Genomic DNA, 16,457 nt, shown 5'->3' with positions numbered 1-16,457 from the left:
TAGCTCTCGACATCCACACATACAAACACATTGAAGGACAGTAGTACCATAACATGCCCCCCCTTTTTTTTAATAATGCATTGACACAAAATGAGACAAACTAATAATATAATGACAGTGGATATCTGACATGAGAACAGCTATGTGTGGTTGTTAATTTTAAGAAGCCTCACTTAGGCTTTTTTGTTATTGTAATTTTGAAACGAGTATAATCATTTTGAAATTTAAAATTTATTTGCAGAGTAGTAGTCCGACATTTCACAGAGTAGTGAATACTCCTGTCCCTTGTGCTACTTTACTTTAAATACTTATAGGTTTTAAGTTGTAACTACTAACTATTAATTTGTGATTCAAGTCATATGTAGGTATAATATATATATATATATATATATATATATTAAAAATAGTCTGCTGAAAATAATATTCAAGTATGCTGTTATTTGAAAAATAAAAAAAAAATAGTGTAAGTTAGTTTATAACTGTCTAAGTAATTATAATTATCACCTAGTTTATTTTTATAAATAATTTATAAAATATGAAGTAGTCATGGGACATTCAAGTGTATAAAAAATTGGGTACATAATGTTCCTTAGAATCTCATAAGTTTGATAAATAAAACATTCATTAATGTTACATAAGGGTAAAAGACTAAATGTTTTCACGGTATATACGAGTAAATATACAGTTAAATATATTAGTTAAATTAAAATAATGTTATATCTTGATGTTACTGTATCAGTCTCATCGATTGAAGGAATTTCTAATTCATACATTATATAATATTTTTATTAAAATTAATTCTTAAGTAAAAGAAAAAAATAAACATTGAAGTCTTAAATCTAAATCCCCATTTTTATTTCTTTTCAAGAACAAATGATAAAAAGTATAAATTAACAAACAATAAATATTACAAATTCAGTCAATATTGGTTGTTCTATAACTATTATTCTCTACTAGTATAAAAATAACTGTTTTGACTATACTAGGTACTTGATATCAAGTTAAATTTATACAGACACAAAAATAATACAACCGTTCAACAGATAACATTTAAAACAAATTAATCATTATAAATAATAACTTTTGGCGTCAATACAAATGTAGAAAACATAGTTTAATAATAATATACAAGACGGATTTAAGATATACATGTACATAATATTATAAATACATTGAAAAATATTATTAAGTAGTACTCTATTTTCATCATGGGTACTACTGTGTATAGTCATTTATTAAAGCTCATAAAATAAAATTTGTTACACACGGGCAGTGTTTTTTTTCTTTTTTTGTTGATTTGATGGCTTTGGATATATTTTCTCATATCGGAAACTAGGTGGAGGTATGGCACTAATTTTTAAATGTTTTTTCATAGTACCAGAATGTCCTGATGAAATGTTTGGAAACTGCTTAGCATATGCAAAAGCAAACTCTCTGGCAACAAATGCATATAATTCATTTTCCATTTGCCAAACTGTTGATTCATGAAATTTTTGTATGGTCTTCCGAGAGACAGGATATTTCTTAGCGGTCTTTCTTAGATGTGACTTGGAGCCTAAAAATTATTATATAATATAGTACATACAACAATACATCATGCATGGAACTGAAATTCATAGACAGTAAATAAAAGTTATTCTTGTCATATGCGGTCTACCGCAAACTTGTCATCTACCGAATTATAAAATTATAAAGAGTACACATTTAAATATTTTTTGATAATTATTTTAATAATTTTAATATTTTATATATTAGAAATGTTAATAATGTAAAACAAATAATAAAAATAAATTAATGTATTTATAATTAAATTATTAAATAATAGAGTGCGATTTTTACATTTGTATATAGCTGAATGATTTTTTACTAGATAACATTTAATTATTAATATAATAAATTTTGCATTTTTTTTAAATATATTACCTATTATTTCTACATTTATGTATTTATTGATATTTTAATTAAGGCTGTTGAAAGCGAACTATTTTTAAGGGGTCAGATTTAGGCAATATTCTATACCTACCGTAAGTGCTGCATGACTGTTAACATAAGTGTGCATGAGTTTCCCGAACGCGTTATGTAATTAAAGATAAACTACAGCTACAATTCTTGAGAATCCGTAACGTACATACGCGCAGTCACAGGTCACTATATTTTGCGATCAAAATAGTTTAATCTAGTGGTCCCTATTACATGTGTAATTTGTGTATTTTTGATATATAGGTATTAGTTTTCAACACTAAAGTTTCATGTGTTAAGTTTGTGTTATTTAAATAGACGTGTAAATATAAATTATAATTATGTCATAAATAAAAGTTTATACATTTATAACTTATATGATATATTATACATGTTAAAAACATAATTTATTTAAAGTTCTGAAATGAATGACTTTATTGTCACAATAATTTAACTTTAGATTTTAAAAAGTTAAATATCGCTTTTTTAAGACAAAATTAGTTCAACAATTTAATTAGTCTAATCAAACAAATTTTTAGGTTAGGTTAGGTATATTGTTTATAAAAATAATTTTTACTTGAGGAACATTAATTACAGGAATCAATTACATGTGAACATTAAATATGCTAACTTCGTGTACATTTGTATTTTAACAACATATCTAAAATTGTTACCTCTAGTTTCAACTCTAATGTGACCATAAGTCTCAAAAAGACCAAGAAAAATTCACCCAGTACCAAAAGCCTGTTTTTAATTTTGAAAACATATTTGAATTCCTATTTCTCTTTTCTAGGTTATATAGGAAATTGATTCTCGATTTGTTGAATTGTTTAATTAGTATAGTACAAATTAATTTTCTTATTTTATTCAAAATTCATTGTTATTTTAATGTTAATAATATAAAAAAATAATTTCCTACAAAATACAGACAAGAAACAAAGAATTTCAAATATATTTTCAAAATTAAAATTGGACTTTTGGCAGTATATTTTTTTCTTCCGTTTATTGGTCTAAACACAAAAAAAATACACACTTTCAACAGCCTTAAATATAAAAACATGGGGTATACTGCATATGATGTATAGAAATGTGCGGTACACCACATACAACCAAAATACCCAATAAAATATAGACCATGTATACATACTGTGTTTGAAATGTTCAGAAGCATTGCGAAACATCCCACCAGGAATCACGAGTTCAAGCATCTGTAGATATTCTCCCATTTGTTCGGTGACTCCAACTAAAGTGTATTTTTCAAGAACATTACGTTTGGCCTGTCGCAATGCCCACTCACTTCCTGGAATCCTATGAAATATCATTTTTTATGACACACAGTAAACTTAAAACACGTTGGGAATAATAAATGAACATTTTTATTTGAAAAAATTAGTGGTAAATTCACATTAGTAATGCATCAGTTGTAATGATAAAAAATATTATACAAACCAGCAGTCGGCTGATTGACCGCACAGGAAAGGAATTTGTAACCACAGAAGATTTGCTTGACAATCTGACCCACCACGCTCAACGCACTCATCAAATGTTGTCGATGAGTCCATATGCTTTTTGCGCACTAGATGTGGTCTATAATCATCACCGTACCGTAGGAAATAGTAATACGAAACCAACCTATCCAAAGGTTTGCGTAACAATTGAACATAATATGGCTTCTTGTATCCATATCTTAAAATTAAATCAATAAGTGTAACTAAAACATAATATTTATATCTTCAGAAGTAGAATATTACCTCTCAAAATCAATATATGCAAAATGGCCATGATAAAATGCGGGCCTCATCCAACGTGTAGTATTGTCAATGAACCGGAACTGAAAGATAATAATTGTTAATTTAAATACCAAGTTATAGATGGTTATGGCAGGGTTTATTGAATAAGGTTATAGCAGTGTGATTATACCTGATCGTAGATGGAAAGCAAATGCGAGTTGCCTGTAACATTTACATGAAGGACTCGAAATGCATTATAGGAATGCAGGTCATAGGCCACATTGACAAAACTTGTGGATCCGGTCTTGGGCACCCTATTGTAGATTACCAGAGGCTTTTGTTCTTCTAGAATCATGACAGAGTTTTGGTGGTACTGTGAGGCGGATGAATCTGTGATATACACATATCGATAGTGACTGACGTGGATGTGAAAATCACACCATTACCACGACAAAATAGATGGGTACAACAGCAACAATTTTACTTTAATTTCCTGTGGAAGCTCACTACTTTTTATATCATCTATTTACTCGTAGTTCCCAGCAAAGAACTATGACAGACAGAATATGTGATGTACACCCAGATGTGTATCACAGAATAGCTGGCATGCCTATCTATTTTGTCATGAGTACCTATGGCTATTGGCTATTACATTGTAATAGGTATACTGGTATAGAAGTATGTACACTTACCAAAACGCTGATAATTACTATCGCCACTTGCCAACTTGGCTACAGCTACTTGAATTTGAAAATGCTGTTCACGTAACAATGCGTGGTATGCAATCATTGCACCCAATACCACTAAAATACCTAGTATCACAAGTACAAGTAGGTACACATGTACCATTTTCTGATGTCTGACCCTGAAAAACATTGTGGTAAAAGAGTGGACGGTCTTTAAACTGTTTTTGCTGTCTACGTAGTCTCAATAGTAGTGAGGGGGTAGCAATTGTTAATCTTGTACTGTGAACATAGTGACATAATTATCCACCTCAATCACTTCAATCGACAAACTTCCAGAATACAACTATAAACACAATAGTAAAATATTAAGAGATTGTAAATAATTACTGCTGAATAGTAAATACATATCATGTATTTTAAAATGTGTAAATAGCGGTATTCATAAAACTAAGTAAAAATTAGATAAATTAAAAAAAAAAAAAATTACACTTACTCACAATTTGTTGAAGTATCACCTACGTCCAACAACAATAAAAGTACGATCGTCATAGATACAAATCTAGTGAGGACTGTAGAGTGGTGTAGGTAGTTTGAGTCTTGATCCAGTTTGGTTAAATCGTGCGCTATTGTTATAAATCGTTTCTACTTGAAAATAGCAATAATTAAAAATCGTGTCGGTCAGCATAGAAAATCGTTTACTTAATGTAATTAAACATAAAGTAAAATTGTTATTTTTAGTTTATTTCTGCAGACGGACGACTGTAGTGATAACTGATAATAATAATAATGAATTTATTATTGCGTAAGCTGTAGGTATTAAGTCATAGACTTATTTAATATTTACATAATAATATGTCTAGGTAGGTATGATTTAAATATTTAGTGTGGAAATGCAAAAATGAATAGTTATTGTTTGTAACGACAACGGTGATACGGCGTCGGCGGCAGTGATAACGTCGATCGCAGCGGAATACATTCAACTACAATACAATTTATACTAGTAATATAGATATCAGTGGCGGAATATTACTATATAGATAATAAATAAATGAATTGGCCTTACCCTTATATACGTATACTACATAATAGCCGATAGACCATAGATAATCATATAGATTTCTTTCAATAAAGATAGAATACCTATATCTAGAATTCTATCTCAAACAGTGCTCATCACTGTGCGATAACAACATTATACATTTTGGAATAATAATAATAACAATAAATCTGTGCGACTGTGCATGAGCCATGAATATCACGGTTGTATATAGATCGTGATGAATATGAATCGACGAGATAGGCTACATCCGGCGACCGGCCATTTACGACGTCGCTGAACTCGCTGGAGCAGTGGCGCTTTGACCCGGACGTGCCTCGCCGATATCACAGATGTCAGATTATAATATAAAACTATATTAGTGGTGATACTGATTTGAGGTATGTTTGAGATATATATTTTGTCATTTTGATTTGCTTACATTTTTGAGGACATGGGCACATGGCCCAAAGGGAGTGCACTATCTGTTTTTATATTCTCTGCGATGTCTATTTTGGATTATTATTGTAAATTGTCATATTATACTCGTATTACGTACAGCTCAGATTTTATACTAAAAAGTGTCAAATATGCAGTCAAAATCGCGAAAATATGCGACAAATATGCAAGGAAGAAAACTTTAAATTGTATAATATGGTAAAAAATTCACAAATTAATAGTCTATAAATGCACGACTCAAAGATAATTTAAAATTATAAAATTTATAATTTAATATTATTGAAATGAATAATCACTTAGTGTCTGCAAAATGTATTATTAAATTTTATACACTTTTTTTAAAATTTTGTTTCAATATGAAATTAATTTTGAACTTTGTGAAAATATGCAGAAATATGCAATTACCATTAAAATATTAAATACCTATGCAGTAATATACCAAAAAAATTCAGTACGCTAGCGTTGTGGCAACAAACTAACTTTTTTTCAACTTAATAAAAAGTTAACAAAAAGTGTGTATTAACTTTTAATTTAACAGAGTTAATCTATATCTAAATTAACTTTTAACTTTTTGTTATTGGTGCATATTAACTTAACTGAGATAAAAAAAAATCTTTCCCAACATTGCTAATAAGTAGAGATGTGAGTAAATGTAAATTTACCAGGTAAAAAAAGTTACCGTAAAGTTTACAAATTTTTTTTTTACTGGTAAATTATTTTTTACCAAAAAGAATGTTGTGTGGCCCCTCTAATCAAATGAAATCAAAAACGCCTAGTCTGAATCACGAAGAAATATCTTTTTTATCAACTTATACTGTGATATTATCAATTGTAATATTGATATACTTATTATTGTTTATATAGTTTGTTATAGGCAATAGTTTCAATATTCTGCCACCCCTATTATATATTAGAACATTAAATATCAGTAGGTAATTAGGAAACATTTTATATAGGCAGATCGCAGATACCAAGAAGGACGATAATTTGATATTGATAATATACAATTGTTAATACAAAAGTTAAGTCTAAATATAAATATTTTAACTTAAAAAGAAGTAAAGATTATGTGAATTTTGATAGTTTAGATTAATTTAAATTATTTATTAATTTAATATGAATAATCAAATATTCATATTTTATAAAATGTACTAATTACTAATATCTAATACAGAACAATAGATAATTTAGATACATTTTTAAAATTTTTTGATGATTGTTATTATTGGAAAGAACTAGATTTAACAAGTAGGTATACACATAAGTACCTAATACAAAATCGTATTTACTAATGTCTTATAGTAAATAATAACCTCGATAATAACAATGGCTCTAAGATTTAGATATTTTACCATTTTTACCAAATTATTGGTAAATTTACTGTAAAAATTACCGGTAAATTTACCGATATTTTTTTTACGTAAATTCTCCATCTCGACTAATAAGTGATCAGTAACGATAATTTAATTGTAAATACTTTTGTTTTCAAGCAACTTGGTAATTTCACTGACAGCCCTAAAAAATATGGACTATTACTTAACACTTAAATTTAACTATTTATTTGTTTATAATAATTACGGGTGAAAGCCCAATATATACAGATGCATACTATTAGAGGATAGAAAATTTTTCAAATTTAATACATTTTTGATTTGTGAAATATTCAAGTTTTTTAACACTTCATTCAAATTTTAAAAACTATAAATCTAAAGATTGTAACGTTTTGCAATAATTTAAACCTTTTTACCCATAAAATACATACATTCATACTAGGGAAGAGAAACTAATTTTGTAAATACCAAGCATTCAATTGATAATGATACAAATTTTAATAAAATATTTAATTAAGATTAAATATTAATAAATAATAATAATAATAATAATAATAATTAAATAATTGAAAGAACATTGAAGAGACAAAAAGAAAATATTTGATTTTTATTCAAGTAATTCAATAATGAAAGTATAACAAAATATTATTATTCATTTTTGGTTTTAAATGTCCATGGTTTTACATTGGTTTAAAAGTACATAATATATATTACTATGTTATAAACTTATAACATATTTTCAAAATAAAATATAAATTATACATTGTAAAAAACTATAATAATACAGTATCAATAATTTAGTTTACTCAATACTTATTGTCTTAAAATAAATTATAATATGTATTTTATCAATTGCTTTTTTGCCAAATTGCATATCAGTAATTATAATGAAGTGATGTCTTAATTTCCCCTAACTAAAGACTAGAAGGAACATTAGTAGTATTTAATAAGTAATAGTACACAATGATTGAGGAAAATGTTAACTACTGTTATACATTTTTGTAGAAAATAATTTATAAATTACATAACTGAGAAAAAGGTAATTATCAGTCATCAATAAATAACATAAATTCAGTAACAACAACAGAATTTATGAATTATACTACCATTAATGGTGTAAAACAACACTAAAACTAAATATAATTTAAGTTAAATTATAATATAAATATCACAAGTGTAATACTTAATAATAATAACAATATAATAACAATAGTTTTTTTTATAGTTTTAGATTTTAGTGTTTTGTACTTCTCTGAGAAAACGCTACAGTCGTGAAGACTGCAACAATATTAGCTACCCAAAATACTTATAATGTTAGTAAAGTAATAATGAAATCTTTCATGCGTCCATTAATTTAATATAAGGATATGGATGATGATGATTATGGAGTTCGGCGGTCAATGGTACGGCAGACCTTCTAGGATAAATAACAAATAGAGCCAGTTGAATGACAGAAAGCATACATCCAACAGAATTTGGGTACTGAAACAAAAACAAATTCACCAATGATAGACTATGTACAAAATGAAATAAGACATATTGATAGTTAATTGTATTATAAGAAATGTTCACCATTATCACATTACTTATATAATTTTACTGGTGATATTAATAAAATAATTTATTTTTTAAATGTAAGTAACGCCCCGCTGTAAAGTAGGTGTCAAGAGGAGTGATTCTGATCAAATACGGTGTGTCAGCCTATATTACCTGTGGTGCCGATTACGCACTTAAGGTGGTTCATTTAAACAACCTAAAATGGGTGGTGGGTGAGGACCAGGTGGCTGGGTAAAAAATTATCCAGAAAATTAATACTATTACTAAAGTAAGAAGGTACTAGATACTTACACACGTACCAGTTACGTGTTACTTAGGTAATGCATTATTACAGTACTACTCTAACCAGGTTACTAATATGCCAGTGTCGTTATATACCTAAAACGAATTTCTATGACTGTGTAATAATTATATGTGATTATTTATCTTTGGTCGAATCTAAAATTATCTCAAAACACAAAATTCCGGATTACAGAGCATTTTCCCTACATTATACAGTATACATAAACTCTTTAAATCGCTTATAATCTACAAGTATGTAGCAGTATCCAGAAGAAAACCATTAAACATTTTCAAAAATCGATTGAGAACAACAATTTTTCATGACCATGTAAAACAATTGATGATTATTTTCTATGAGTCTGATATTGATTCAAATCAGGTTATCGATAAGTTTGCGAGTACTACATATTATAATGTATTATCGGACATTTAACCTAATTTTAGATAAACTTTATATTAACATGAAATATTGAATTTTAATTTTTTTTGGTGATTCAAATATCTCAAAATAATGTTTTCATATTTTTTTTTTTATTAATTATCCCGCGGCAACTTAGGCCATTGGGAGGAGGGGTGGAACAGTAGGTTTTTTGACGGTAGGGGTGTGTTACACGTGGGTGTATTTTGGCAGAATTTTTGAATGGGGCACCAGTAGGTATCTGCCATGCCCCGGAGTGGGGGATGGCGGCACTTGTTCTCCGGACACCGTGACTTGCCCGGAGAAAAATGCCACCCAGTGACCGGGGATCGAACCCGTGACTGCGAGCACCGCAGCCGACGCGTTGACCGCTCGGCCACCTCGTCCCCCTGTTTTCATATTTATGTACTAACATTTATACTTGTACATTTTAATTGTATATTTAATGATATTATTGTGATTAAAGTAATTTATTTTACTATTAGGCATTAGTACTACAGTAGGTTAAATTCATTTTTGCCAAAATAATTGCATTTGAAAGTGTCATTATTTATATATAACAAAGTAATATACTTTAAAGGTCAAGTACCCGCAAACAATATTTTTAAATTACAACAGAATAAAAAGAATTGTTATTGTTTAAATATCTGATTTTATCATTATATGAAATTAAAATATCAATAAAAAAAATTTGTTTATATATTTTTGGGTAAGAGTATAATATTGTTAAGAGAATCTTTGTTTTAAATTTTCAATTCTTAGCTATAAAATTCATATCGTGATAGAGGTAAGCAAAAACATTGAAGTTTTTTTCGATACATTGATATTTTTACATTGACTTTTAGTCTTTGATGTATATTATACCTTTTTTTTTTTTTAAATACTTGAATTTATATTATAAAAAAATATTTAATTGGAAACATAGTACAGTAAAACCTCATTAATCCGGACAGTCGTTTAATAACACGTAAATGCGTAGTTTGAGATGCAGACCAAAATATACATGAAAAGGAATTCAATGAATTTCCCATATATGCATGTGACCGCAAATACTTCTACAAAATACCAACAAAAAAATTGTCAATCACGTTATCCAATTGTTAATTACGTAATACGTCATATTCTTAATTCTATCATACATACACGTATTTTGGTTATTTTGTTTAATCCGGACAATTTATAGCCCCAATTAATCCGAATTATTGAGGTTCTACTCTACATACTAACATGTAAGGTCCATGTCAATCTATGAGAAAAATATAATCTTAATTTGCAAGATATTTTGCCCATCTCCACCCGTAATACAACCAAAAATATATTAGACTTTAAAATTATTATTTATTTGAACAATCTAACTAATAATAATCATAAATTACCATAATAAACTTGTCACGTAACATTCGGCCATAAACCAACCACTGAGCAGAAACAAGGAATGTCATTACAATCAACGGCAATGGCATTGACTCTGTATTTTTAGTTCTTATCACATGAATCTATAATAATTGTAAGTATGGAAATAATCATCATCAATTAGTTTTGTTACATAGTTTACGGGATCTATAATGATATTTTTTAACATAGCATATATTATGTAAAATTTATTATATCATAAGCATTAACACTCACTAAATTTGAAAACGGTGCTGCAAAAAACAACATAGTAGTCAGAGAACATAAAAGCCCAACACGGTCTATAGCATCATTAGTGGTTGAGGATATGATTGATGTGTCTGCTATATCCAAAGGTGTTACTGCCGCCACCTCCACTGTTTCATGCAGATGTAATTCTGAGGATGACAGAGTTTTTGACTGCTTTTGATTTACATTTGTGTAAGTAATATACACAATCCACGCAATGACGGCAATAGCTGATACTACATAATGTATAACTCGTTTCTAATTACCAAGAGCAAACATATTATTGTATAAATCAATAGTTAAAAAGTGAAACATTATAATTTAAAACCAATCAGTAAACTTATTCAATAACAACAAAAAATAGGTAGAGCAAATTTTATAAAAAATAAAATTACACTAGTATTATCAACTATAATTGAACTGTTAGAGATAGATATAAAAAAATATTATTAATTTATTTTATAATTTAACACTGATTAATAAATAAAAATTTTTTGCAAATTTAATTTTAATTTATGTTCATCAAAAAAACAATGTGCTAATATATTATCAGAAAAACTCCACACAACTACTGATACAGCAAACCACCACTGTAATGGAAATGTACGCCTCTCACAGGACTTCATCGATTTGAATTTATTTATTGAAACATTTATGTAAACAGCATAAAATCATCTATAAGACGATAATTAAACATTTCCAAAAACAACAATCTTTTAGTCTCAGTTCTGTGGGTCCATTGGGTATTTGAATGTACACTAGTCTTGTACAAACGTACAAGACTATAAACATTATTTATTCTATTATTAATAATTACATTATAAGAAAAAAATGTTATGTATTTAATTATTTGCATATTTTGTAATTTTTTTTAGGGCTATACTCTATTCAAGATAAGTTTTACCTCAACATAAAATATATAAATGTATAAAATTATTTGTTGGTTTAAAATGGTTTAACATCTCAACTATAAACATTTTAGAAAGTTGATTTTTGAATTACTTACTTTTTTAGAAGTGTATCTATAGTATATCCATGTGTATATCGCAAATAGCAAACAGCCAAAAGCATTCACTGACACTAATGTGCTGTTGGCCAATATCATACCATAATACAGCCACAATGAACACCTAAAATATTTTAGTACCATAATATTAATACTTAATAAGAATACTGATTGCACAATATCAATTAGTAGGTATTCCATTAAATATTTTATTTTAGTAGTTTTGTAACCATTGTAATAAATTCGAGAATAAGTTAATATTATTGAAAATATTCTTGCATAGTAATTATGTAGGAAGCAAAACTGTAGTCAACAAAGTTGTATTTATTATGTTAAAATATGAAATAACTTACGACAGAAATCCAGTGACAAATGGTACTACAGACTCGTTTGATACTTTGCCTTTCTTCATGAAGTTGGCACATATCAAACTGTAAACCAAATAATATCTGCGTAAATATTGTAATATAATAATATGTTCATAAGCAACTTGTGATTATAAAGTGCAGTTAACAAAACAATATATAATAAAAAGACTTCAGCAACAACCCAACAATTTTAGACACCTACTAATGTACTGTGTACTTATTAATCGTACTATAATAGTGTTGTACTCACAATCCGGACAAGAACTGGACGCACGTGCATGCTGAAGCGGAAACACGCAGCGCATATTCGAAGTCATACCCGTTCATCATGGACACAACGGTTGATACACTGATTGAGTTGACGACTAGGGTCTTACGTGCCAGTACTCTGTACTACTGCGTTCCGGCGGCGATACTGGCCGTCGTGTTGCCGCACACTGAGAAAAACAGATTGACGACGAACTTTGAAGCCCAAGTGGCGATGCCGGTGACGGCAGTATGCAGCGATATGCGGATCTACTAAATAACAGTAATGATTTACCTACGTAAAAACAACGACAGCACCACGTCATTACGGTGTACAACGAAACAGTTTACAACGCGGAACGTACGGCGCGTGCGTCTTACATCGAGACCAGTTGCCGGAGGCGGTAAAAAATACGGTACAATGCCGTGTGCAAATTTCAACAATTTATTGTGATTTATGATATTGGGTACAGTACATTATATAATATTACGTTTGATGTAAGCTGTGCTAATATTGACGATCGAAAAGCAATACGTGTTTATTTATTCTAAAAATCAATGATAACGACGAGAACCATAACAACGGCGATAACGAAAATACAACAAAATACTTTGGCAGTTTGGCCGAGACAGCCACTGTGGCTATAATACAGAATAATAAGATATTATCACTCGTAGGTATCAGAAATCAGAATGCCGACTGCCGAGTACCGATAATATTCTAATGTTGTTTTGTTCGTATACGTCCCTTATCATTTTTCGGAGAAGTGCTTATCACCCTATATCATAGAAATTCTATAAAACATAATATTATTTATATTATTCTATCTATAGACACGGACTAAGATATAATATTATATTAAAACATGTAATATAATATATTATCTTAGCCCTTGTTTATAGACATATTATATTATTATAATGTAAAATTACCGGTATTATTACTTTTATGTTATAAGTAATATCAAGAAATTTATTTTTTAGTAGCAAATTGATTTTTATGTAACTTTTTTGAGTAAATTACCGGCAATATTACTTTTATATTGTAGGCACCTATTGCCTACTATGGTAATACTGGGAAATTATTTTTTAATACCAAATCGGAAAAAATAAATTGTAATAGATAGGTACCTATTTAAAATTATAAAACACCTGTAAGTCCATAAGTCATAATACTCATAACTCATAACCTATGACTACACTGACCTCTAAACTTCAATTTTTTATAAGAAAATTCATACTATGTATATTTTGATTTTTGTTTCTCATTTTATATAATGAATTAATTTAAAAAAGCAATAAGTAAATATTAAAATAATTACCTACCTAATATGATTTAATATGAATAAAAAAATGAAATTACTCGTAAAGTGGTAAAGACTAAAGATATTTATATTTATTACTTTGCCGATAAATTACTTAAGTACTTTATAATATATCTACTTGTCCAAAACAATATCACCGATTTTCATCACTAATAATAATTGTACTAGCTGAATACCCGTAAAGTAAAAAAAATAAGATTGTTGAATAATAAAATTAAATATTATATATTATATACACATATATATATATATAAATATAAATATAAAAAATATATAAGTACAATATGTTATAAATTATAATGCATTATACCATAATATTTTGCCGTTTATGTTTAGGAAAAGCATAAAATGGAAAGTAATTTAATATCTTAAGTTTTAATAAAAATATACGCAGGACATTTTCATACGGGAAAACTGCAAATATTTCACCCAAAACAAAAAAATTGATAAGCAAATGAAAATTGCAATGAATTTTTGTAATATTATTATAGAATTTCTTATAATAACTTTATTCATTGTATATTTTTTGTAATTAGGTATTATTTGTATTTTCATTTTTCAAAAGATCTACAGAGAACAGGACAAGGCAACATAAAGTTGACCATGACTAAATACACGTTGGGGTAAATACAACCCTACTTTATTCAATGATTGACCCTGTGATTTGTTTATTATCATAGCAAAAGCTATTCTTATCGGAAATTTATTGACGCATAGTAAATTAAAAGGAAAGAGCAGAATCTGATTGATCTGACGGGGTCAAATTAATTCTAGGCAATAAAATACGTTGCCCAATTGCTTGGCCAGTTATGGATTCTAAGTCTATAGAATGGTCGTACATATTTCATACAATAAATCTTGTACCATTCATTACATTGGATACTACATTTAAATTTCTAAAAAGTATTACGATAGTACCTTGCTTTAAGACCAAACTGTGCGGACGAATCTTAAAAGTCTGTAGGAAACAGAAAATGGTCACAGTCTTTTGACACCGTGTTTAAACTTAAAAACATATTTTCTTGCCCTGGCAACATACTAACAATAATTGCATTATTTATATTTTATTTTATCACAATGTTGATTTTTAGGTACAATAATTGCAAATTGTCAAAAAAACAGTCACGTTTTCTAAATTAAAAATAATATCTCCAAATACTTCTTTTATTATATCACTTGATTATAATAACAATGGTTTTATTTCAATCGAATATTCATCCGTGTCAGGATTTATTAGTGGGTATTCTCCACGCAAAATGAGAAATATTGCTTTTACTTTTACATGTTTCAACTTTAATTTCTGTTGTAACATTTTGTCAAACTGTTACATGTTAGTACCTATGTTACAAGTTCACCGTTTTGTTACGCTAGTGTGTACGCGCCTTTATGGGTTTTAGAAAATGTCGCCGGCGACGACGACGCAGCAGCTAGTACTGCATAATATATTATATATATTATACACAACAACTATGGAAGTATCATGGTACTGCTAGCACTCCTGCAGTCCATTAATACGTAAAAGAATCATGGTGCAGTCACATATATATATTATAATACTGTAGTAGTATAAATCTGTGGCTGCAGACTGCAGTAAACATAGTGGGTGTTGTAAAGATGTGTGTGAGCGGCACGGCTATCAACGCGCGTTGCTACGCCTTACGAAACTACACGGACAACTAAATATTTTGTAAATTATTTAATTGACCCATTTTCTCATTAGACGGTTCATCTGCAAAGTGGCATAGCCAGGGGGGGCTAAGAGGCCATAGCCCCCCCCCTCCCCCCCATTGACTGTGTTGACCTTAGAACTTTATCAAGATTAATAAAAAATAAAAAGTGTTAATAAAAGATTTAGGGCCGTTCTTACAATGACCAGTAAAGTGTCGGTTAACGCTAACTGACTAATATCAGATTTTATTACCGGCAGAATTCGGCAGGTGAAGTGTCGGTTAACCGGACATTGTAAGAACGGCCCTTAATTGTATTTGTATACTTAGCCGGGCTAACCCCCCATACAAAATTCTTGGCTACTCTACTGTAAGTACTCGCGTTTGAAATGAAAATCGGTCGAGTAGAACTTCAGATATAGCTGTCCAAAGATATAAAGGATACTATATAATTTATAAAAATATAAAGTCAAAGATAAATATAAAGGTAAAGATTATATCAATTAACAATAATTATACCTATAATATCTATGAAATATTCAAATATCTATGATGCAAAACGTACAATGGTACCTATAGGTCTTATGATTAGGTAACGGATTTATTTTCAAATGCATATACGTATTGGCCATTGGGCCTATTGACATTTGATGAGTATAAATTGTCCCCGATTTAGATAATTCTTATTAAAATAATATTAATTTTATTTTGCATCTTTTGCATATATTTAATGCGTAATATTTATC

The 16,457-nt window shown here is 28.8% G+C and overlaps 2 protein-coding genes across 4 annotated transcripts; both read right to left on the bottom strand.

The window, feature by feature from the left end:
• Positions 1-833: 833 nt before the first annotated feature.
• On the bottom strand, positions 834-5,342 carry LOC100569336 (heparan sulfate 2-O-sulfotransferase 1). 3 transcript variants are annotated; one of them, XM_008187543.3, is made up of 7 exons: positions 4,869-5,342; positions 4,382-4,718; positions 3,880-4,034; positions 3,711-3,790; positions 3,409-3,645; positions 3,107-3,267; positions 834-1,555 (listed from the first exon to the last, which is right to left on the bottom strand). In XM_008187543.3, the coding sequence occupies exons 2-7, from the start codon at positions 4,563-4,565 to the stop codon at positions 1,260-1,262; spliced, it is 1,113 nt and encodes a 370-aa protein (XP_008185765.1). In that variant the 5' UTR covers positions 4,566-4,718; positions 4,869-5,342; the 3' UTR covers positions 834-1,259. The 3 variants fall into 3 exon arrangements, with proteins under 3 accessions (XP_008185765.1, XP_003246326.1, XP_008185763.1); XM_003246278.4 differs by having other exon boundaries at positions 3,880-4,079; positions 4,869-5,339; XM_008187541.3 differs by having other exon boundaries at positions 3,880-4,079; positions 4,873-5,339.
• Positions 5,343-7,778: 2,436 nt separating this feature from the next.
• On the bottom strand, positions 7,779-13,400 carry LOC100160656 (sugar transporter SWEET1). Its single transcript, XM_003246277.4, has 6 exons — positions 12,724-13,400; positions 12,459-12,536; positions 12,106-12,229; positions 11,088-11,357; positions 10,835-10,954; positions 7,779-8,683 (listed from the first exon to the last, which is right to left on the bottom strand). Exons 1-6 carry the CDS (start codon positions 12,801-12,803, stop codon positions 8,540-8,542), a joined length of 816 nt encoding a protein of 271 aa, XP_003246325.1. The 5' UTR covers positions 12,804-13,400; the 3' UTR covers positions 7,779-8,539.
• Between the last annotated feature and the right edge of the window lie 3,057 nt (positions 13,401-16,457).

Source organism: Acyrthosiphon pisum, chromosome X (assembly GCF_005508785.2).
Source record: "Acyrthosiphon pisum isolate AL4f chromosome X, pea_aphid_22Mar2018_4r6ur, whole genome shotgun sequence".
NCBI lineage: Eukaryota > Metazoa > Arthropoda > Insecta > Hemiptera > Aphididae > Acyrthosiphon > Acyrthosiphon pisum.
The sequence above is the reverse complement of the archived record's forward strand: the minus strand, read 5'-3'. Positions and strand labels throughout refer to the sequence as shown.